The sequence below is a fragment of the Gymnoscopelus braueri genome (assembly GCF_963280865.1).
Source record: "Gymnoscopelus braueri genome assembly, chromosome: 20".
NCBI classification, from domain to species: Eukaryota; Metazoa; Chordata; class Actinopteri; order Myctophiformes; family Myctophidae; genus Gymnoscopelus; species Gymnoscopelus braueri.
The window spans coordinates 39,383,035-39,407,804 of NC_137622.1; the positions used below are offsets into that span (position 1 = coordinate 39,383,035).

The 24,770-nt window shown below is 41.0% G+C and overlaps 3 protein-coding genes across 7 annotated transcripts in view; 2 read left to right on the forward strand and 1 right to left on the reverse strand.

The window, feature by feature from the left end:
• The window catches only part of polr1a (RNA polymerase I subunit A), a 445,779-nt gene that overhangs the window by 101,791 nt on the left and 319,218 nt on the right, over positions 1-24,770 (reverse strand). The gene's annotated exons all lie outside the window — the stretch shown is intronic.
• LOC308075417 (caspase-3-like) lies at positions 825-14,402 on the forward strand. 3 transcript variants are annotated; one of them, XR_013932194.1, is made up of 8 exons: positions 825-917; positions 3,860-3,970; positions 6,217-6,371; positions 6,990-7,118; positions 8,745-8,920; positions 9,803-9,938; positions 12,158-12,481; positions 12,592-14,402. XR_013932194.1 is itself a non-coding variant. In XM_080415291.1 (7 exons), exons 2-7 carry the CDS (start codon positions 3,888-3,890, stop codon positions 12,388-12,390), a joined length of 912 nt encoding a protein of 303 aa, XP_080271417.1. In that variant the 5' UTR covers positions 825-921; positions 3,860-3,887; the 3' UTR covers positions 12,391-14,402. The 3 variants fall into 3 exon arrangements, 2 of the variants coding, with proteins under 2 accessions (XP_080271417.1, XP_080271416.1); XM_080415291.1 differs by having other exon boundaries at positions 825-921; positions 12,158-14,402; XM_080415290.1 differs by having other exon boundaries at positions 12,158-14,402.
• Positions 18,127-24,770, forward strand: part of slbp (stem-loop histone mRNA binding protein) — a 234,777-nt gene continuing 228,133 nt past the window's right edge. For 2 of the 3 annotated variants that reach the window (XR_013932202.1, XM_080415327.1), the window contains exons 1-3: positions 18,127-18,294; positions 22,689-22,868; positions 24,153-24,203. Coding sequence is in view for 2 of the 3 variants with exons in the window: in XM_080415327.1 (XP_080271453.1) it covers positions 18,230-18,294; positions 22,689-22,868; positions 24,153-24,203 (296 nt within the window). In the remaining variant the exon portion in view is untranslated. The remainder of the gene's footprint in view (positions 18,295-22,688; positions 22,869-24,152; positions 24,204-24,770) is intronic. The other variant, XM_080415328.1, reaches the window with a different exon arrangement.

The window sequence follows — 24,770 nt, forward strand, 5'->3', positions numbered from 1 at the left end:
TACTATCTAGGGGTGCAACAGTTAATTGAACTAATCAATTGAATTGATAATAATAATAATAAAAGATTGAAAATTGACGATTTAATAAAGTAATTGATCAATAATCAATCCCTGTCATGACATTATAGGCAAACGTTTCTTTCTTTCTTCTAAAAATACATAAAAATGAGGCTATTATGTAACACCAAAACTAAAACTAAACCTTTTCAAAATAAGTGAGAGGTCGCACTCAAGGTGACAAGAGTGGGTTAGTTTATTTTACTCCTCCATGTCTTTACAAGAATCCAGCCTTTGTCAGTGTGAAACTAGCCAACCCACACGTTCATCTAACTGAAAGTAAACTAACTGAAAAATTAAAATAAAAACTCAGGAAAGATACTATAAAACTACAATAATTATTGGTTCATACTTGTGTGTTGTATTATCAAACCTGTGTTCTTCTCATTATTAGACAATTCTCATTCTTACTTTGCAGATTTGATTATCAATACAAAATATTGCATTACCCACTTAAGTCCTATTTTATACTTCTGCTATTTTAGAAAAACTTCATTTAGCCTACTTTGGTACTGTAATGCCAATACTTTTGCACTTTTTACTCAAGTACAACCGTGAATACAGGCCTTTTACTTGTAATAGAGTATTTTTTATCTTGTGGTATCACGTATCACCCCACCCCTGTCCAAAGTACACACTGGTTCCACAGGTTGCTACAGGTTTAACACCCCCCCCCCCCCCCCCCGCCCCGTTTCCATAACGATTAGGTTGCCAGGCCAATCAAATCGCAGAGCGTCCCTCCGGCCTATGGGATCTATAGCCTAAGTAGTATGCAGAGCATTTCCTTATAAGTAGTGCAGACTCCAGAAGGGAAGGTTATCTCTCAGCTGCTGCTGTACCAGTGACTAGTCAACAACAAAGTAGGTTGGTTTCCTTAAATGTTCTTCAATAATATTCTTAAATGTCTAGAAAATGCCATTTGCATGACAGTAATGTATATTTTAGTTTTGTGTGGATGAAAGTTACCATGGCTGCATGTGATTGCTAGTGGTTGTAATGGCCTAGTTCTAAGAACAGGAAAACTTCAACTTTATGCCTTAAACGAAAAGTGCAGATCTACAATCTCACGTTGAGGGCTTGTAGATCTGCTCTGTTCGGTGCGCGACACCCACACCGGTCCGGGGCGCAACTACTACTAGCCCCATTACGACCCTCTCACTCCGCTATACAGCTCCGAGACGAGGTTCCACTAGGATGTCTTCCGGAATCGGTAGAACACCGGCAAAAGGGTCCGTGGATTACCCTTTTCGCCACATCGTATCCAAAAACCAATGATAGTCCCCTGACTCTACGGATGTTTCAGGATTTTGCGGAACCCTAACTTTTTAGAACGGGGCGAAACAACCGCTTAAATCGCTTATTTAGTCAGCCTGTGGCCATGTTTCCCATTCAACCCGGAAGAACCCCCTACGTCAGGTGCCAGTACTGCTCCCGGTTCAGCTACAATGGGAAAACATGGCCACGGGCTGACTAAATAAGCGATTTAAGCGGTTGTTTCGCCCCGCAATAAAAAGTTAGGGTTCCGCAAAATCCTCAAACATCTGTAGGGTTATGGGACTATCATTAGTTTTTGGATACGATGTGGAGAAAAAGGGTAATCCACGGACCCTGCCGGTGTTCTCCCGATTCCGGTACCCGGTGCAGTGGAACCTCATCTCGGAGCTCTATAGCGGAGGTAGAGGTTCATAATGGGGCTGACTGACATGGAGACTTTGTATCTCCTACTGAACTTAAAATGAAATTGTCATTGATTGTGGTGGAGTGGTGGCTTGTTTAAAAAGATGACAAAATAACAAGTTTACTGAACAATTCATACAAAACACAATGGCAGTGTATAATTGTGGCTACTGCTCCTCTTGTATTGTGCTGCACAATAAATATACTGAAAAATGTGGATATTAGTATTACAGTTGTACCTATCATAGTTTGTCATGTAATTAATGTAAAAGTCCATGTGGATCTTGGCTAGCCCTAGAATGGCTTTGATATCATACATATATATATATATATATATATATATATATATATATATATATATATATATATATATATATGCCATTCTAGGGCTAGATCTTGGATCTTGGCCTAACACACGTAAACTATGATGAAAGTACAGTATGACACATGCAGTATGTTGAAATGATCTCAGTTTCACTTTCAGTTGAGCTAACTAACTTCAAAGTGTTAGTTCAGCAGCTGGGTTCATTTGAGCTTTGAACTTTTATTGTAATTTACCACACAGTGTTGAGGGATAAAATATGTTGTTCATAATTTACAGAAATAATTTCATGCTGCAACATTTAATGCGTGTCTGTGGACTCACTCACTGACACTGAAATGCAGAGTGACGCAACATTACTGTCTGCATGCTGCTCTTTCATGTAGGAACTTGAATCAATTTCCTAGGAACACACTTGGGAATGCATGACTGCTCATAATTTTAGATCCAGATATTGATAAGCTTGTACAGTAGATCTGCTATTTTCACTATTGTTGAACATTTCTGTAAAATGCTTCAATGCATTGATATAAAAATTAAAAAAAATGTACTTTGTTATTTGTACTTTTGAATAATGAACCACTCAAACCCCATATAGGTTAACCGGAGACCCTCAGGGCTCAATACTTGTGTGTCTTTTCTGTTATTGTGGGGGGAAGCTTTCGCTGAAAACAGCCGATCGTTGCGTGGCGTCGTGTGAGCTTGTCGATCTGCTGTTTTCAGCGAAAGCTTTCCCCGCAATACGGATTCGGGGGTTTGGGTGGTTGAGCATTTTTAAAAGCGTGTGCTTTTGATTGAGTGCCTTTTTTTTGAAGCATGAAGCAACAAGCACTCAAGTACAAAAATGTGACGGAGCAACTTTCTTGTAGTGGAGTCATATTTGACCAGGAGGAGTGTCTATACTAGTGTGACTCAAGTACTGGGGTTGAGTGCTATAGTCCACAAATGTATTTACTAGTCTATATCAGGGGTCTTTAACGTTTTCAGGCCAAGGACCCCCTAGCTGAGAGAGAGATGAAGCAGGGACCCCCTCTATATCGTATACAATTGTGTTTCAGATAAAACTTTTGCTGCTCTTTTTCCCCTCTGCACCTGCTATAGAGCATCGCAGTTGCGGCCACTTCCGGGTTCCACTGCAAAATACTCAATGCATTTTTCCCATTGACATTTCCAAAAATATTTATATCAATTATTTTAAGCCTAGAATCAAGCCATCCAGGGTCCTGGTGAATCATGACCATAAAACGTTTGATTCTGTGAAAAAACTTTTTTGAAAACGGCAAAACAAAGGGTATTTATTAAATATAGTATATCATTTAATTAAATATAAAATAAAATAAATCACAGAAAAAAATGTTTTATGGTCATGATTCACCAGGACCCTGGATGGCTTGATTCTAGGCTTAAATGAATTGATATAAATATTTTTGGAAATGTCATTGGGAAAAATGCATTGAGTATTTTGAAGTGGAACCAGGAAGTGGGCGGGAACTGCGATGCTCTATAACTCTTTGTCAAAAATAGCCGATCTACAAGCTCACAACGCCTCGCAGCGCGAGGCGTTGTGAGCTTGTAGATCTGCTATTTTTGGCTAAAGTTCTCTTCAGAAAAGGGATGCGAGGGTTCAAGTGGTTAATGTAAAAAAAATAATCTTTCACACAAAGATTTGGTGGACCCCCTGTATTAACTCTGAGGACCCCCTAGGGGTCCCGGACCCCCTGTTGAAGACCCCTGGTCTATATACTTCAAGGCTCATCATCCTTTCATTGTTTTAACCGCCATGTTTATATATTTCCTCCACAGTTTATTTGCATAAAGTTGTGGGATCACCATGTCGTCCGAATGTGATGCAGATACTGGGAACAATGCTGGAGGAGATGCTGTCGACGCCTTTGGATTCTCAATGAAGAAGAGGTACATCTCCGCTGAACACACACACACACACACACACACACACACACGTTTTTATTGCTATACTCGTGAGGACATCAACATTTTAGGACAGCATTGAAAAATTGCAGATCCGCAAGCTCACAACGCGTCACGCTGTGGCGCGTTGTGGCGCGTTGTGGTGCGTTGTGGGCTTGTAGATCAGCAATTCTTATGTGTGTGACATCGAAGTATAAAATAGGGAAAGCTCTATAAGCCTAACACCTACATCTAACCATCTAAATACCTAATCATAATCCTAACCCCAACATGAATCTTTTCCTAATTGTAAACCTAAATTAAAAATAATTATGATATAACAACAATTTTACTTGTGAGGTGTGACCAGGAAAATGGTCCTCACAACGTCTATTTCTACTATTCTTGCGGGGACATTTGGTCCTCACAATTATAGTAATGACACACACACACACACACACACACACACACACACACACACACACACACACACACACACACACACACACACACACACACACACACACACACACACACACACACAGCTGTACTAGCTACAATATTTACTCTACTAGAGTAAATAAATATTCTTAAAAAGGAGCTGCGACAGGTATCAGTTGAATGACTCTTAACAACCACACCCTACTTATTAGAATTACAATGCGAGAGAGGGGGTGATCTCACCGGGCGGGTGGAGGGGATATCACCAAGGTTATCACTGAGGTGGTTTGCTACTTCCAGTTTAGTTTAAAAACATATTTAGTTTCAGTTTCAAAATTGGTTTGTCAGTTCTGGATTTAACAAGTTCAGAACAGGTTCTAGTATTAGTAGTTATTCACTGAATAACGGATTACATAGTCCTACTAAACTAAAGTACAACTCTATGAAACCTTCAACAAAGCAACGCTCACCTACTTCAGATTTTCAATCCCGCAAACAAACTGCAATTTAGCATGATGAAACACGGTCATTTCAACAGACGCACTTATTTGTCGAGGTAATAATAACTAGTATTATTATTACTATTGTCCACTACCACTACCACAAAACCTAGGTATCGGTTAATGGCCCAGTCCAGAGACATTCAAGGAGAGTTACGTCACTTCTTCGGGCCAGGTCTTCTACATATAGCCTTCTATTGGCCAATAGTGACAAAGCCCTAAACCCGGAAGTTTACGGAATGCATTGGAGTCTATGGGCGTTTGTCACTATTTCCAGTTTACATGTTTACCACGTGACCGACGCTGTTTCTGCCCCTTAGTGGCAGAACTCTCTAATACAGGGGTCTTCAACAGGGGGTCCGGGACCCCTAGGGGGTCCTCAGAGTTACTACAGGGGGTCCGCCAAATCTTTGTGTGATATGTTTTATTTTTACCGTAACCACTTGAACCCTATAGCATCCCCAAAGAGGTATAGGTGTAGAGGGAAAAAAGAGCAAACCAAGTAAACAAAAAAAAGTTGAATCTGAAACACAATTTTATACAATATAGAGGAGGGGGGTCCCTGCTTCATCTCTCTCTCAGCTAGGGGGTCCTTGGCCTGAAAACGTTGAAGACCCCTGCTCTAATATAAGGCTCTGGCCCAGCCCTGCTATGCTACATCAGTCATGGTGTTACACCATTGCATGGTTGGTTTGTTGTTGCATTCCAAAAGGGTTTCGTGACATTGTATGCTTATTTTTTTGCACACGCCCCATTGAGGTTCTGCTTTTGTTTGTTTATCCCCTGGGGGGTGGGGGGGGGTGAATATGCAAGAACTGTAATTAGGCCGTCGGGAAAACTAGCTTCTCTGGTTGACTGAGGTGTGTGTGTGTGTGTGTGTGTGTGTGTGTGTGTGTGTGTGTGTGTGTGTTTGGAGATAGCCTGCACCTTTAACCTTTAGCCTAGAGGAAGCCTTTATGACCACGGTCATTAAATACCAACCAACTCTACATACCATCTCAGAGCTGGCCTATAGGTGCTAGACTATTTTTTTAAAATATTTGGCAGCCTATAGGACATTATACCCACAGACTGGTTGTTAGAGGGTTTCAACAACTTGGGATGCTCAAAAAGGAGGCGAAAAGGCTGGCAAAGTACTGTGCTGTCTCTGCCATAATTGGTAGCCACTAGCCACCACCACATATGGCGGAGACACTTACTTATACCTGTAGAGTACTGAGTGATATACTTATTGTATCATGAAGACATGTGCCCTGATTTTGTGAATGTAACCTTAACGGTTCCTTTTACTTAAAATGTGCGTCCATGCAGCGACCCTCAGGCGCCCAAGGCCAGTAGCAACACGACAGACGATGGGGTTGAATCTGATGCCGTACCCTCCTCGGACCAGTACCGCTACAACATGGACTACCCCAGCATGGGCGTCTGCATCATCATCAACAACAAGAACTTCCACAGGAACACGGGTACTGTGAACTAAATGAAACCAAAATATCTGGTTTTAGTTTCGTTTTTTTAATTAGTTTCAAAATTGGTTGTTAGTTCAAGATTTAACAAGTTACACTCTTTGTATGTATGAAGTAGGGCATCAATTTACGGGAAACAAAACCCTAAAAAGTTGAAATATGGAGATTCAAGGTTTCTGCCTGACCGCGACAGATTATGCACCAATGCCCTGTCATAGTTGTCGTGTTGACAAATTGACAAAGACCAAAACTAAAGACATTTTACGTGTGTATATTGTTGTATTGTTATTTTAATTGTCTTGTAAAAAAAAATTTCAGATAACTAGACAGTTTTTCCCCCACACATAGTTTTAGTTTAGTTGTAGTTAACTCTAATAACCATGCCATGAACACACAGTCTTTGAGTTATGTATACTTGGATAATGGAACAATCTTTTATTGTGTGTGTGTGTGTGTGTGTGTGTGTGTGTGTGTGTGTGTGTGTGTGTGTGTGTGTGTGTGTGTGTGTGTGTGTGTGTGTGTGTGTGTGTGTGTGTGTGTGTGTGTGTGTGTGTGTGTGTGTGTGTGTGTGTGTGTGTGTGTGTGTGTGTGTGTGTGTGTGTGTGTGTGTATATACAGGGATGAATGTCCGTAACGGCACAGACGTTGATGCGGCCAATGCCATGAAGACCTTCCGTGGGCTCGGCTACGAGACCAAAGTGGCCAACGACCAGACTACACAACAGATGAAAGCCCTGTTATACAACAGTATGTTTATTATGATTATTATTTTTTTAAAGTTATTTTTTTGGGGGCTTTTTCTGCCTTTACGTGTTACCCGCGACACGCTGTCAAGCTGGATTACCGGCATAATGTGGTACAGTATGCACCTGGACCGCTATAGGCCAGCGGGCGCCCCTTTATTATCATTATTACACATTTACCAGACCATGTCACAGCTAAGAAACCCTCTTCCATGGGTCTTGTCTTCAACAGACCGGCGAACAAGAACAATTTTCAGTCACAAGCTGATTTCATGTCGTTAAATGTAAATATGTTGCAGTGGTGGAAAAAGTACTCAAATTCTTTACTTAAGTAAAAGTATCAATACTGCAATGTAGAAGTACTCCGTTACAAGTAATAGTACGGAATTTAAAATGTACTTGAGTAAAAGTACTAAAGTATTGGTATCAGAATGTACTTAAAGTACCAAAAGTAAAAGTACTAAATATTTGAAAATAGCCGATCTACAAGCTCACAACGCGTCGCGATGCGACGCGTTGTGAGCTTGTAGATCTGCTATTTTCAAATAGCCTATGTATAAAATAGGGCTAAAGTGGTTAATGTATGTTTTATAATATAATAATTTATATCTGCAAAGTAACTAGTAACTAAAGTTTTCAAATAATTGTAGTGGAGTAAAAGTACAATATTTGCCTCTGAGATGTAGTGGAGTAGAAGTGAAAGTATTGGAAATTGGAAATACTCAAGTAAAGTACAAATACCTCAAAATTGTACTTAAGTACAGTACTTAAGTAAATGTACTTAGTTACTTTCCAACATGTATATGTAAAGTGTCTTGAGACAACTTGACACTTTAATAAAATTGAATTATATCACATATATTAGGAACAGTAAAGGCCCGAGTATGCTTCCTTGAGGAACGCCACAGCTCACTGGGAGGGGCGAGGACAGGGTTCCGTTCACCTCCACCACCTGTTCCCAATTAACGATCCCAATAATCCCTAGTAGAATGCCTCCCCCGAGACCAGTCTCAACCAGAGCTGGAAAGAATAGGTCTGCGCCAGTGTTGATTTCGCCGACTAAAACTATGACGAAATTTTTTCGTCGACTACCTTTTTTCACTGATGTAAACTAAATAAAAACTAAGCTATGATGACTAAAACTGAGACAAAGTATATTGACAATTTGGTGAACAATTAAAAACTAGACTAAAACGTTAGTGAGGGACTAGTGGAGAAGAGATCCAGTAGAACTAAAAGACAAGTTATTTTATGTTTGTTTGCGCTCGGGTGTTGCGCTCTGAAAACAGCAGATCTACAAGCTCACAACGCTTGTAGATCAAGACAAGAGCTTGTGGATCGGCTATTTTCAGCATGCAACCAAGTGTAAAATCAGCCATTACGACGCCATCAAGGCACCGCCAACATACATTTTAGTCGACTAAATCAACTGTAGATTTAGTCGGCTATAATCTCATGATATTAAGTCGACTAAAACTAGACTAAAAGTAAAAGATTTCATATGACTAAAACTAAATAGAATTTGATTCAAAAGACTGACTAAAACTGAATCAAAATTTGCTGTCAAAATCAACACTAGTCTGGACACATGTAAAGAATGTGTCTCTCTGTCCTTTTATTCCTCTTACAGTATCTAAGGACGACCACAGTCGCCGTGCGTCGTTCGTGTGCGTGATGTTGAGCCATGGAGACGATGGGAAGATCTATGGAACAGACGACCACGTAGAGCTGAAAACACTGACGCAAATGTTCAGAGGAGACCTCTGTAGGAGTCTGGTGGGGAAACCCAAACTCTTCTTCATACAGGTCAGTCGCACAAACGCACACACACGCACACACGCACACACGCACACACACACACACACACACACACACACACACACACACACACACAGACCTAGCTATGGATTGATGATAATGTAATAATTTGTGATGCCACTGTGGCAGTGGTGTAAAGTAACTAAGTACATTTACTTAAGTAACATTTTGGGGTATTTATTTTTACTTTAGTGGAGTATTTCCAATTTTTTCACTACAATCATTTGTGTTACTTTTTTATTTAGGTTTTTATTACTAAACATTCATTAACCACTTAAGCTCTATATATATATTTCGGCTATTTGAAAATAGCCGATCTACAAGCTCACAACGCTTCGCGATGCGACGCGTTGTGAGCTTGTAGATCTGCTATTTTCAAATAGCAAATGGGACATTCTGCATTAATGAGTACTTTTGGTACTTTAAGTACATTTTGATGCCAATACTTTTGTACTTTTACTCAAGTAAATTTTTAATTCCGGACTTTTACTTACATTGCAGTATTGATACTTTTACTTAAGTAAAACATTTGAGTACTTTTTCCTCCACTGCACTGTGGGCATGTCCTTGACATGAAACGGGGAAGAACGACCCAGTGTGTTTAGTGCTCAAGTGGTCAAGCACTTTGGTGGACATTTCTATTATTACGTTGTCCACCCTGTTATGGCTTGAGAATTGAGTAGTTAGCAGGGTTTTAAGGGGGCACTCGAGTGGTAGAGTGCCTGCCCACCACCGCGGAGGTTGTGGGTTCCAAATCCACCGTGGTGCTTCCGGCTTTGTCGAGCGTCAACGCGAACACAACTGGCCCGTGTTCGGGGGAGGGAATCCGGCGCAATTCACTTTTAACCATGGTGCCCCTGTGTTTACCAGGCATGTCGTGGCACAGACTTGGACCCTGGCATTGAGTCAGACAGTTGCATTCAGACAGACAGTGTGAGCGTCCCGTCAGAAGAATGCAGGATTCCTGTGGAGGCAGACTTCCTGTATGCTTACTCCACTGCACCAGGTGAGTCATGACATTCTGGGCGTAAATAATCACATGAATAGAATGCAGAGAGAACACATAGTCAGGGGATATTAAAAAAATCTTGGAATAAATTCCTTACCAAAAAAAATCTTCACCAATGTGTTTGTAAAGGTGTCTAGTAACACATCTCACAAAGACTGAAATGCAGTTTCCCTAGGAGAATTTTTGACAGCTCCTTAAAGTTGGGGTACCCACCATTAGCCTGGTAAACCCTCCCTCCGGAAATCTCATTTCCATTTGATTTCAGGAGTGAGTCTGGCCTGATCCGCCTTTCTGCAATATTGGCTGTGTATGCCAAACGGCCGAGCCTATCAGCGTCGTCGCTCATTGTTCTGTGATTGACAGCTTACGTTGGCCAATCAGGTGGCGAGTTCGAGTGAGCCCAAAACACGAACGGCAGCCATCTTTTTCTTGTGCGGCCAATTCTCCGCTATTTTTTTACTTCAAAAAGCTCTCTAACTTCTATTTTGAGGCACGGAATTTACTTATAAGATATCGTTTGGATAGAATTTAGTTGTTTAACTTCATATATGTGGTCAATTAATCATGACAAAGCCTATTTAAAAATAAAAATTTAGAGAACCGGTAGGGGCGGGCAGTGACACCATTGTATCCGAAAAAGGCAACCCATTTTGGGTATGGCTGTCTCAAAAGTCTCGTTGCGTCACATTAAGACTGGTGAACTGCTGATTGGCTGAAGGGGAAAAATTATCATTGGCTGAAGGGGTTGTCAGTCAACGGTATTACTCCCGCCCAACTCCAGCACAGCCAATATTGCAGAAAGGCGGATCAGGCCAGACTCACTCCTGAAATCAAATGGAAATGAGATTTCCGGAGGGAGGGTTTACCAGGCTAACCCACCATAACCTTGGTTTTAAAAAAATCTAAATTTAATTCTGTTTTAAGTAGCATGTGAGGGGTCAAACTAGGGTGTTTTTATGATTCTGAATCCATTGCAAGCATTTGTTTTGCACCAAAACCACTCCTTGGGCTAAAAACGGACCAATCTCAATGGGCTTTTTACACAAAAGGTATACCTGGAAAAGGATGGCTATGGCCGTTTTTAGCCCAAGGAGTGGTTTTGGTGCAAAACAAATGCTTGCAATAGATTCAGAATCATAAAAACACCCTAGTTTAGACCCCTCATATGCTACTTAAAACAGAATTAAAATTTGATTTTTTTTTTGATTTTTTTTAAACCAAGGTTATGGTGGGTACCCCAACTTTAAGGAGCTGTCAAAAATTCCCCTAGGGAAACTGCATTTCAGTCTTTGTGAGATGTGTTACTAGACACCTTTACAAACACATTGGTGAAGATTTTTTTTGGTAAGGAATTTATTCCAAGATTGGAAAATATTCTGCTAATATCCCCTGACTAACAGTGTAGTGCCTCCAAGAAACTAGGCTCCCGGGTTAACCATGGACATGGCATCTGTCTGAACAACATGCTATCTAAATGACATTCTGTGCATTGAAACCATAGGATACCCAGGCAAACGATGAACCTAGCACCTGTCTAAATGACGTTGAGAAAAACAAATCTAAGAAACGAAAGACATGATGAACGAGTGACAACGATATGTCTGCTTTAGGGATGGGACCAATTCCACCACAATTTCACGATAAATTTTAATCTCTCGTGATACAATTGTGTTTTTTATCACGATAAACGATAATAACGAGTACTAGTCTGCATTGTAGCCATATCTTGGTCAGTCGCTGGCATCAATCAAAGGTGGCAGGAAGGTGCACGGGGAGAGTGAAGTGCTAGGGGGTGAGGTGGAGTCTGAAGAGGTGAGTGCTAGGGGGGTGAGGAGGAGTCTGAAGAGGTGAGTGCTAGGGGGTGAGGTGGAGTCTGAAGAGGTGAGTGCTAGGGGTTGAGGTGGAGTCTGAAGAGGTGAGTGCTAGGGGGCGAGGTGGAGTCTGAAGAGGTGAGTGCTAGGGGTTGAGGTGGAGTCTGAAGAGGTGAGTGCTAGGGGGTGAGGTGGAGTCTGAAGAGGTGAGTGCTAGGGGGTGAGGTGGAGTCTGAAGAGGTGAGTGCTAGGGGTTGAGGTGGAGTCTGAAGAGGTGAGTGCTAGGGGGTGAGGTGGAGTCTGAAGAGGTGAGTGCTAGGGGGTGAGGTGGAGTCTGAAGAGGTGAGTGCTAGGTGGTGAGGTGGAAAAACGACAATGTTCTCAACCTGTTGTGTCATTCTCCAGGATACTACTCGTGGAGGAACAGTGCCCAGGGCTCCTGGTTCATGCAGGCTCTGTGTGAGATGGTCCAGCGCCACGGCAAGGAGCTGGAGCTGATGCGGATCATGATCCGGGTCAACCGGAAGGTAGCGGTGGACTTCCATTCCAACTCCAACCTGCCAGGATTCGACGGGCAGAAGCAGATCCCGTGTATCGTCTCCATGTTGACCAAAGAGCTCTACTTTCCCACCTCCTAGATCAGTGGTGCTCAAAGGTTTTCGTGCCAAGGACCCCCCAAATTGATATGTATTTGGCCACGGACCCCCCCCCCCCCCCCCATCTGAAAGGGTTTTGTGCCAGGGACCCCCCAGAAGAGAAGATTTGTGTTTAAAATCGGAATTATTCGATATTCTTTCTAATACAGTATATTCAAAAATACCAGATGTACAAGCTCGCAGCACGGCATGGAGTGATGCGCTGTGAGCTTGTAGATCTGCTATTTCTGAATAGCCAACATATAAATGGATAAAGTGGTTAAAATGATTGTGGTGGTGCTACTGTACTGCTTTTTCTGGGGACCCCCTGGAACCCACCCGAGGAACCCTGGGGGTCCCCGGACCCCACTTTGAAAACCACTGTCCTAGATTGCCTTCTAAATTCATTTATTTTTATACTAAAGGTGCAGTAAGTGATATTGTTTTGCTAAACTAAATGTTAAATAGCTCTATATTCTGATAGTAATCATTGCTATATAATGTGTGTTCAGTAACAGAGGTCTTCCTGTCTCTTTAGCTCTTTAGTAAATATCAAATACATTTTCCAGGTCGGTCGGGTTATCAATTTTATCCAATCAGGAGAGAGAACTCATACAGGATAAACAAGTTGAATTGGAAGTGATGACACAAAGAAAGCAGACAAAATTGGAACTGGAACACTATAAAATTAAGCTGATAAATGGGTACTCTCTCCTGATTGGAGGAAATTGGCAACCTGCCTGAAAATGTATTTCCTATGAATTAAAAGTGCTGGAGAGACAGCTGTTGTTGAACAAACACCGAATAGCAATGATTACTCACCCCCCCCAAAAAATATTTGGTTTTAATCATAAAATATCACTTGCACTACCTTTTTTAATTAAGGATTCGTGAATATTCTACTGTTCTTTATAACAGATATTCAAATATATTTTTCCCTGGGATATGTATTACCATAACCATTCGGCCTAAAGGTGTTGTGTGACCACTTCTCTAAATTGTTTTTTTTTATCTTTGACTGTTTGCTGCTTACATTCCCACCAGATATGAGATTTAAGTGCTTGCAGGGTAAATACTGCATTGACGTACAGGGAAGTGTGGAAGCGAAGAAATGCCATTGGCTAACGGCCAGTCTAACGGCAACGTCAACATGTAAACAAACCCATATGGTTTGAATTTCATCTTGAAATACAGTATCATGTGTCTAGTAGGGGCGGCAGTGTCTCGGGACGTCAGGTTCCCTGTTAGATCCCGGGTTCCCCCAGAGTTAGTGTCGAAGTGTCCTTGAGCAAGACACTGAACCCCGATGAGCAGGTCGGTGCCTTGCATGGCTTCCTCCGCCATCGGTGTGTGAAAACGTGAATGTAATGGACATTGCATAAATGTGCTATACATGTATAAATGCACTATTTACCATCTACCATTTATCCACATTGGGAGTTTTATGCTCAACATAATCCAGAGGTAGTGAGAAAGAAGATGAGCTAAATTAGAATTTATTAGAACAAATACTTCCCCGTGTGTTTTTCTCCATAGGAAAATATTTGAAATCGTTTACCTCTTTACTGCCAAGAAAAAAAAAAGCATTCCTGTGATATTCTCTGTTTCCTAATTATGTTTTTATTCTGTTTTCAAGTCTCAGTTTAATCTCAGGGTATTGTCCATGTGAACTGGCCAACATCTTTATTGAGTTCATAAGAAACACTTTGCACTTTCTGTCTGAGGATAAAGGGGAAGCGCGCTATTGGGTAATCTGCTGAGCCAATCAGAACATATTTAATCTTTCAACGGTTGGTGGTGTTGGAACATTGAAATACTATACTAACGAGTGCCTTCCAGGAATCAGCAGTTTTGACATTGTATGATGTTTGTCAAAATCTGCTTCGAATCTAGCAGAACGTTGAAATGGAAATATTGCCTACTTCACAGATACTAAGGCAAATCATGGAGGGATAAATTCATACGAAATTAAGTCACTACATGATGCTATAAGAATAAAAACCTGCTTTAATGATTATTGACTACAGTTTTTTTTTTTTTATGTAAAAGGACGTGGTGCAAAGAGGTTTTATTTTATTTTCCAACACATTAGCATTACACACAATTATTCTAGGAGGTGACTACTTGATTATTATTTTCGAATATGGCTTGATGTCTGTCTCTCTAATAATTAAAAACAAAAAGTAGGAAACAAAAACTAAAGGGGTATTTACTCGCGACCTTTGACAGGTCTGGGGAAAACCAAGGGCTTAGTCTGTTTTTTATTCTGACCTTTTTTAAGTGTGCGTGTTTGTTGACAATTGGGAGGAAGGATTTCTGGAAATGTTCCAGGGCTAATTCAGCATCTGGAATAGCTGAGGTGTATTGGATATCACTATAAAACAAAATTAAAAAAAGCTTGTTCATTAAAAGATAAAAAAATTCTCTAGGTGATTATTCGTGGTTGGGTTCTTTTTTGTTTAGTGCTTCTGACACATGCTATTGGGCAATGGTCGCTGATGCCCTGCTCAAAAACACCAGCAGCAGTAATGTTATCCTCTCTATTACAGAGAATCAAATCAATCAAAGTTGATCTAGTGATATCTTTTGTATTTGGCCTTGTACAATCCTTAATTAATTGTGTTAAATTAAGGTTATTGCAGATATCTTTTAATTTGTCAGATACTGGAGTCTGCCAGTTCAAATTAAGATCACATAAAATAAAAATCTCTGAGTTAGAAATTTTAGCCATTAATTGAGCTAATTTATCTAGGGCAGAGGGGTCTGCAGGAGGAGGTCTGTACAGTATATACCTAGTACAGTAATTGAATCATTTGACCCTATGTTTATTTTTAGAGCAAGGGTTTCAAGGCCAGATGGGATAGCAGTGGCATGTAGTACTGTGACTGGGAATTGGGATTTTACATAAGTCGCTACTCCACCTGCCCTTCCAGATCTGTCCTTCCTGAACAAATTAAAACCACTCAGAGATACCTTAGAGCAGAGGTATTCAACAGGGGGTCCGCGACCCCTAGGGGGTCCGCGGAGGTACTGCAGGGGGTCCGCGAAATTGTTGTTTGATTAAACAATATTTTTGTTTGAAAAAAAAAAAAAAAAATGTTTTTTTCCCCCAAATGTCAAATTGTCTTTAAACATAACATGGATCCATAGCAAACAGATAAATGGAGGCACAATGCACAATAAGATGGTATGTTTATACATATTTTGTAGAGAATTTTTATTTTGCACATGGGGCAGGTGTGTATAGGAGCAGGCAATATAAAACACAATTGTATACATAAATATACAATATATGTGGTAGCCCCCCCCCCTACCCTACGAGGTAGGGGGTCCCTGCTCCATATCCCCATCAGTTTGGGGGTCCCTGGCCTGAAAAGGTTGAAGACCCCTGCCTTAGAGTCATTGGTAGACTTTTTCAACCAGGTTTCAGTTAGCACTAATATATCCGGGTCAGCCTGCTGAACTAATATTTTCAGGTGGTCTAACCTTCCTGGACGAAGTAGACTTCTGATATTTAAATGAAGAATCCCCAGCCCATTTCTGGATTTAAATGAATGGGGGTTATTAAGAACATTTGGCATGGGCAGAGAATCAAGAGGCTCAAGAGGTGTGGGGCATGGGGGGATTGATATTAGATTTTATAATACTACAGGACGTTTGAGGTATTTATTATTGACAGATCAGTAAGATGTCAGGAGCATCCAGCCACTATCTCTATACATGGACATAGCCAACTTATCGTGACATCAGTGAGATGTCACGAGCATCCAGCCAAGCACTATATAAAGGGTGGTGACGGTCAAACGCTCAGATGCAAAGAGTCTTGTCAGATAGTTGAAGAGTGGAGTGAATACTGTTGCATTTTATATTATCCATCTATCTGTGTCTATCCATTCCATCCATCCCATTGGCTTCACGGATAGGCTGAGCTTCGCGTCACCTTTGTGCTCCTGAAAAACTCATTATTTTACAAGGTCATGCACAAAATGTCTGTGTTTCGGTGGTGTTTGTGTCTCTGTGTGCTGTTCGCCAAAATGATGTTGTTGATCTACCTGTACCTGTACCTGAGACATGTATCAGAGATGCCTCCTCAGGGCTGTCCTTCCGGTCACTTCAAAATAGACGCCATGAAGAACTGCTCGTCCTGGCTGCAGTGACTGTAATCATCACGGAAAGACTGTAATCTCTGTGTACACACACACACACACGCGCACACACACACACACACACACACACACACACACACACACACACACACACACACACACATACACACACACACACACACACACACACACACACACACACACACACACACACACACACACACACACACAAAATTGGTCCCCAGGGGCCTGATACTGGGGTTTGGCCTCCTGATCCCCAAGCAGGCCCCCATTATATATATATATACGGTACATGTACCGTTGATGTCTTTGATTTTACATTTTTTTTCATGTTTCTCTACTGTTTAATTGTTTCCCTTTTTGAAAACTCCAAAATGATGGTGCTTGTACAAATATGAAATTCTCCCATTTTTATTTTTTATTTTATAATTCCCCCCCCATTTTATCCCGCCCCCTCCCCACATCATAATTGTTAAACAAACCCCATCATTATAATTATTTTAATAATTATTAAAATAATGTTATTATTGATAACATACTGTGACTCCTGTCAAACTGCACCGATGTTGTAGAGCTGATGATTTCGACAGACAGACACTAGTCGGCGCCAAAGGACTTTAATTTGGAACATAATCCGTCTCCATGGTGACAGCCACAGGAAGCCCGCAGTGTTGCCATGTCCGCTTATTATAAGCGACTTAGGGCTTGTTTTTCTGTAAAGTTGCTTGTAAATGTTGGTAATTGCGGGTTGCGTTTTTCTTGGGCTTGTTGCTTGGGCTACTTTCCTAAACGTTGTTTTAATCGGTGGTTCTCAAACTTTTCCATGCAAAATTGTATTTGTCCACATATCTGAAAATATTTTGTGCCAGGGACCAGTGGCGTAACGCAGAATCGCGGGGCCTCCCCGCGGGAGTTTCACGGTGAGGCCCACATGCACGCGCGTGCATGTGCGTGCACAACCCCGCACAAAAAATTTCGGGTCTAATTCGGTCTAATTCGGTTCTATTTGACCAATATAAATCACCTTTTTTCTTTTTCTTTGAAAAATAGCAGATCTACAAGCTCTCGACGCGTTGTGAGCTTGTAGATCGGCTATTCAGTTCAAAGTGTTCATAGCATAGACCAGGGGTCTTCAACAGGGGTCCCGCCAAATCTTTGTGTGATAGGATTTTTTTTTTTACAACAACCACTTGAACCCTAGCATCCCTTTTCGGAGGAGAACTTTAAGCCAAAACTGCGAGGCGTACGTTGTGAGCTTGTAGATCGGCTATTTTTGGCAACGAGTTATAGGCGTAGAAGAGGGGAAAAAAGAGCAGCAAAAGTTTATCTGAAACACAATTCTATACGATATAGAGGGGGGTCCCTTCTTCATCTCTCTCTCAGCTAGGGGGTCCTTGGCCTGAAAACGTTGAAGACCCCCTGGCATAGACCGTATGGTTCATATAGTCGCTTCCAGAGCCAGGCTCTGGGGTCGCTTCTTTTGGGCTTGTTTTCATAGACCCCCGTTGCTTGTTTCTCTCGCAAAAATCTGGCAACGCCTCGAACCCCGCCCCTTCCGGTCACATGGTCTTTGTTGTACAGTTCGTTTCCCAGTCAGTCAGTTGGCGCGGGTTTGGTTTGAGCAGCAGACACAGTATAGAGAGACAATCAGATCCACACAGGCTGTGTGTTCATCATCTATTATCTTCCATTAAACTGTGATCATCATCATCAACATGTCTCAGCAGCACCGACACAGACGACGAGAAGAAGAAGTGCAACATGACACCAAGGAGTACAGGTGAGAGAGAACATAGATATATATAAAGGCTAGATGGCTCAAGGGGACGGCGCAAGCGTAGCTCAACCGCGGCCATCTTGAAACAGTCATTCATAACATTATGTCTATGGTGCATATACTTTGAAATAACCATAGCGTGCTCAATTTTCATCCGATTTTCAAACGGTTTGGTGTGTTGTAAACACCAAAGATGTAGTTATGATACTGCATACTTATAATTATAATCATGTTTTTTTATTTTTTATTTTATTTTATAATTTTATAAATTTATTACATCTTTGGTGTTTACAAAACACCAAACCGTTTGAAAATCAGATGAAAATTGAGCACGCTATGGTTATTTTAAAGTATATGCACCATAGACATAATGTTATGAATGACTGTTTCAAGATGGCCGCCATGTGGCAACGTCGTACTCCATTGGCCAGCAGCGCGGGTGAGTCATCTAGCCTTTATATATATCTATGAGAGAGAAGCTTTACTTTTGATTCATTTACGACACACTTTTACATTTCAAGCAGGATCGACCCCTAGCCCTGAAACATGACTGTCATACCATGACAGTCATGGTGCCGAGTCCCCCTGGTCTAAAGTTGTGTTCGATTTTTTCACATTGCCATCTCTCACATAAACATAAACGTTCAGATTTCAAATATAAAGTGCTTACCACCGAGCCACGGATGTTACAAGGCGATGCGGACCGCGATGAGTACCCGTATCTCCCGTATTGTTCAATAAAAAGCATTTTAATCCCATCGCCGGCCATTTTCTTTTTTTGATTTTTTTTGTTTTGTAATGTATCAGAGTGCAATACACCTCCCAACCATTAGTGTCGCATGGTTGAAAGTATCGGAGACAATTTGGAGAAAATGGCTGGCGATGGGATTAAAATGCTTTTTATTGAACAATACGGGAGATACGGGTACTCATCGCGGTCCGCATCGCCTTGTAACATCCGTGGCTCGGTGGTAAGCACTTTATATTTGAAATCTGAACGTTTATGTTTATGTGAGAGATGGCAATGTGAAAAAAATCGAACACAACTTTAGACCAGGGGGACTCGGCACCATGACGCTTGTATACAAGCGTCATGTGAACCATGGCTAGATCGACCCCCATTTATATAACTCTGAGAGTGTAACAAATGGAACCAAATGGACCCTTGGTTCCATTTGTACACCCTCAAGAGTTACAGATCCGTAAGGGTCCATTTGGTTTTCATTTGCACACTCTTAGAGAGGTGAGAATCAACTTGAAATTACTCTTATTTTCCTCTCGGAACTTACATGTGTGCAGTTGGTTTACAGATAAACTGCTAAAATCACTACATAATAAAACTACAGTACAGTAATCGGAACAGTGATTAAACACTGGCTGAATGTCACTTTAGATTTTTTTTTTTAAAAGAGAGAAACCCATTTCCCGCGTCAACACAAAGTACAAAGTAATAAAGTGTAGCATCTATTATCTGGCGCCACTCTTCTCCCGCGAAACGACCAAACCCCATTATGAGCGATGGTCGCGTTAATCCAGTTATTAAGTGCTAATGAGCCACACAAAGGCATTAATTTACATAACAAACGTCTTTGATCACTTTGAGCCATTGTTGAACAGAATATTTGCCTCCAAACCCAACATTTTAGCGGGTAAAAAACCTGCCCTAAAAGTTCGGTTGAATGAAAACAGTGTTGCGTAACGCCAGCATTGGTGACCTAACGAATGTCGCAATGTCCGACTTTAAAGTGTTTTTTTTTTTAAAGTAAGTGTAACGTTAGTTTGGGGATTTAAAGTTTGTGTTAGGGATGTTTCTAATAGGTTGTAATCCAAACTAGTAATTCAAGATTCTAGTGTTTTAGTGTTTAAATACGATGGACTTTTAGTCGCAGAATTCACAGGGTCACTGATTTGGGTGTAACAGGCTGCAGTTTTACAAGGCTAATCAACGTTAGCTTGTTGGGATTGTTGTGGGGTTTAACGTTACGTTACATGTGGTGTTACTTTTACATACACTGTGTTAACGTTACATCACGTGATGCAACGTTTATGTCACCTGGCTGGCATGGCGTCAATTTTCGGTCCCTGAAATGATGAGTGAATCATCTGTTAGCCTGTTAGCTAGCCTGTTAGCTAGCCGGCTTTCATTGCAAAAGGGAAAGGAAAGCCAGAGCCCAGAGCCATAAGCTCATTGTTGCCAGATCGTGTGAGAGAAATGAGCAGCCAGGTCTATGAAAACCCAGCCCAAAAAGAAACGAGTACTAGGATATTTGAAAATAGCCGATCTACACGCGTTGTGAGCTTGTAGGTCTGCTATTTTCAAAAATAAATCTTTGAGAAATACATTTATATATATATATATATATATATATATATATATATATATATATATATATTTTTTTTTTGTTGAAACATTTTAACAACACAAATCTTGCATAGGGGTCCCTGGCACAAGCTATTTTCAGATTAGGGTCCTTGGATAATTACATATTAAAATGTATAAATACAAAATAATTAGAACCACTGGTTCAAACAACATTAAGAAACGAGCCCAAAATAAGCAACTACATTTTTGAAACGAGCCCCAAAAAACGTAACTAGCAACATTTACAGGAAAAACAAGCCGCTTATAATAAGCGGACATGGCAACTTGTGTGTGTTAATTCAAAATCATTTTACTCACAGCACTGTTGTTCATAAGGCTAAGGTTTCATTTGTATCCTCTGAGTTACAAATGTATGAAATGAACAGGATTTTGCTGTGTAAGTTTGTTATGGAAAACTGACAGGGAAGAGTGTTTTTTTCTATTTAATTTTTGTATTAATTGATACAGACTTTTGAATATGTTCTTGTCCATCACTTGTAATACCAACCGTTGTGTCTTTAATTTAATATTATCTTCCTTTCTTCATTAATAAATAGTCTGAAAGGGGAATCTAAGCTGCACGAAAATGTCAAACCGTGTCCCACTCCCATGGATTGAAGTTGTCAGTTGCCACGACTGATTTCAGTAATTTTTATGGGTCAAAGTAGCAATATTGTAAATTGTTTTTCAGAAGCATCCTCCATAAAACCCCAAAGATCTCGGGTATTTCATAAAAACAAAGGTTAAAAAGGCAAAGCCTCAATCTGCTATTTCTTCATAACGTCAGCAAGAACATGGGTTTAGAATGATAATACCTAAGCATTACTCCGCATATTGTACTAATTGTTTAGGACAGTGGTTCTCAAACCTTTTCATGTCAAGGACCCCCAAAATGATATGTATTTGGCCCCGGACCCCCATCTCAAATTATTTTGTTCCAGGGATCCACTGAAGCAAAGATTTGAGTTAAAAATGTTGAAGTTTTCATGATTTTTCAAAAATAGCAGATCTGCAAGCTGCCGCGCTATGAGCGTGCATATCTGCTATTTTTTAATAGCCAAAGTATAAAAGGTTAAAATGGTTAAAATGATTGATATGATCATGATGCTATATTTACCTTTCAGTCAAAACCTTTCAGTAATTGAGATTTGCGTTCGCTTTAATCCCTGTACTCGTGGATTAAAAGTCTCAGGCGCCACGACTGATTTCACTCATTTGGATTCCGTAGAAGCCAGCACGTCTTCTATGGAAGCGCGTTATGCAAGACTCATTGAGAGCTTGTAGATAGGCTATTTATGGTCATTATTGTAAGATCGGAGCATTTGAAGTGGTCAAAAAAAGCATCTTCCATAAAATCTTAATGATCTCGGATATTTCATATAAAAGCAATGGTTAAAGGTTTCTATGACGTTCATTTTAACTTTTTTCTGGTCTGGGGTTTTCTGAATAATTAGGCTGAAAAGTAATCTGTGATTTCCCCTTGGAGAGTGAAGTCACAGGCCATTAATCCCGCCCACTCTCCTCCTCGCCCCTCCCCTCTCCTATCCTTTCCTTTTCGAGGGGGCGGAGCAGAGGCGATGATTGACAGGCAAAATCCCTCAACAGCGAGTTTAGAAATGTGAGAGAAAAACACCTGCAATGGCTCACTGGAGTGGAATTTTCAGTAAAAACTTTTTATACACGTTTGAAGGACTATGACCAAGACTTTTAACGTGTTGTAAAACTGAATGTCATGAAACCTTTAAAGCCTCAATCTGTGATTTCTTCACCTTGGTTAGCAGCATGTAGAACAGCAGGATCATCATTTAACATATTCTGATCACTGTTCTGGAAACGGCGCTAGTGTGTGTGGGGGGGGGGGCTCCTTTTCATAGTGTTTCACAAACCGCATATTAGGACTTGATCATACGGACATTTTCGTTGTGTGATTTCATTTACCGGTAGCTTTAATCCATGTGTTGTATTCTCTCTGTCTGTCTGTGTGTGTGTGTGTGTGTGTGTGTGTGTCTGTGTGCGTGTGTGTGTGTGTGTGTAGGAACAACGGCCCGTCCCGGTGGTCTAACTGTAGGAAGAGGGGGGCTGACGGCAGCCTGAGGGCCGATGAAGCAACCACCCACAGCCCGGAGGGGAAGCACCACCACAGAGACAGAGACCACCACGACAGAGACAGAGACCAGCACAACAGCTACTCACACCCTGACAACAGACATGCCAAGTAAGTAGCCTCTGCAACAGTCAACATCACATTAAAGTCTTTTTTTGTTGTTGTTAAAATAAGTGTTAATTAGCGCCTATATTCTGATAGTACTCATTGCTATAGAGTGTTTGTTCAGTAACATGACTCTTCGTGCCTCTCCAGCTCTTTGGATAAAACGGAGAACTCATTTTCAGGGCGTGGATACCGAATGTATCCAATCTGGACAGAGAACTCACACAGGATAAACGAGTGAAATTGGAAGTGACGACGCAAAGAAATGAGCGGACCAAAATGGAACTCGTAACATTATGAAATTAAAGCTGATAAAATGGGTACTCTCTCGTGATTGGCTGAACATTTGCAACCCTGACCTGAAAATGTATTTTCTGTTTATTAACCCATTAAGACCTGAGGCGATTCTTAAAAATGTTTTCTAAATCTTAACAGTTTTTTTAAAAAAGATTAGATAAGATTTTTTTTTTTCAAAAATAGCAGATCTACAAGCTCATAGCGCGGCTATGAGCTTGTATATCTGCTAAAGTGACACAGATGACAAAGAGCTGGAGAGGCGGGGAGACTCCTGTTACTAAACAAACACTCTCTAGCAATGATTACTATCAGAATATAGATATATTTAACCTTTTTAACCAAAAACTTGATGTTTTCACCCCAAAAAAATCACGTACTCTACCTTTTTTAACACATTGGGTGCCAGAGGTTTATTAAAATATTATACGTTGAGTGCCAGCATTTCTTCCATCCACTTGCGTTATACGTTTCGTGCTGTGAGAAGCCCCGACGCGGAAATGCATGTAAACAAAGCGTGCGTGCGAGACGGCGGAGGGTCCCGACTAACGCCTGGAACAATAATATTTCTAACGCGACCCTCCATTGCAGCGTGATCGCCGATCGAAAACGGCTCGTTTCCACCACATTAAAAAGAAATGGAGATATTAAGCTTTTAATCAAGGAGATAACATTGAAAACGCCGACCGGAAGGATTTTTGACATGGAGCCAGATCCAGTCTCTTCTTCTCAGAAACTCCTTGGGTGATGTCAAAGTTTCGTTTTAGCGCCCCACGTGGCCCACATGTATAAAAATAGAATTGGGTCAAAAACGGTCCGGACCGTTTTCGGCACTTCTCGTTTGGACCCTCAAAAACGGTCCGGACCGTTTTTGGCATTCAATGTGTTAATCAATCCAAAAAAAAAAAAAAAAAGTCCGCTAATTCACCTGCTTGAAGGCTGGGTCTTCAGTTGTGGTTGGTTTGATGAACATTGGTGCCTGATCTTCCATTGCAGAAAGGCCAAAAGAGGAGGCTTAGTGGTCAGCCATGATGGGCCCACACCAAGGTTATTATTATAGACATTTTTCATTCGCTTTACTAATCATCGCTTGGCGTTTGTGCGCTTGTAGATCTGCTATTTTCGCTTTTTTTCGAGGAAGAAAGTGAAAAAAAATGGGTTGGGTTTTATAAATATTGAATCAATGACTATTGACAAGACCTTGTGACTAAATAAAAACTACATTGGATAAATTTTCCCCATTTCCTGAAAAGTAACTGTTTATGGCAGGGGTCTTTCAACGTTTTCAGGCCAAGGACCCCCTAGCTGAGAGAGAGAGAGATGAAGCAGGGACCCCCTCTATATCGTATAAAATTGTGTTTCAGATACAATTTTTTTGTTTACGTGGTCTGCTCTTTTTTTTATACCTCTTACGCCTCTTTGCCAAAAATAGCCGATCTACAAGCTCACAACGCCTCGCAGCGCGAGGCGTTGTGAGCTTGTAGATCAGCTATTTTTGACTAAAGTTCTCCTCAGAAAATGGATGCCAGGGGTTCCGGTGGTTAAGGTAAAATAAGAAATCCTATCACACAAAGATTTGGCGGAACCCCTGTAGTAACTCTTGAGGACCCCCTG

Excerpts from the sequence above, each read along its gene's own strand:
- LOC308075417 (XM_080415291.1), top strand. The coding sequence starts at position 3,888 with ATGTCGTCCGAATGTGATGCAGATACTGGGAACAATGCTGGAGGAGAT. Across the intron at positions 6,372-6,989 it reads GAACTTCCACAGGAACACGG|GGATGAATGTCCGTAACGGC; the intron begins GTACTGTGAACT and ends GTGTATATACAG. Across the intron at positions 7,119-8,744 it reads GAAAGCCCTGTTATACAACA|TATCTAAGGACGACCACAGT; the intron begins GTATGTTTATTA and ends TTCCTCTTACAG.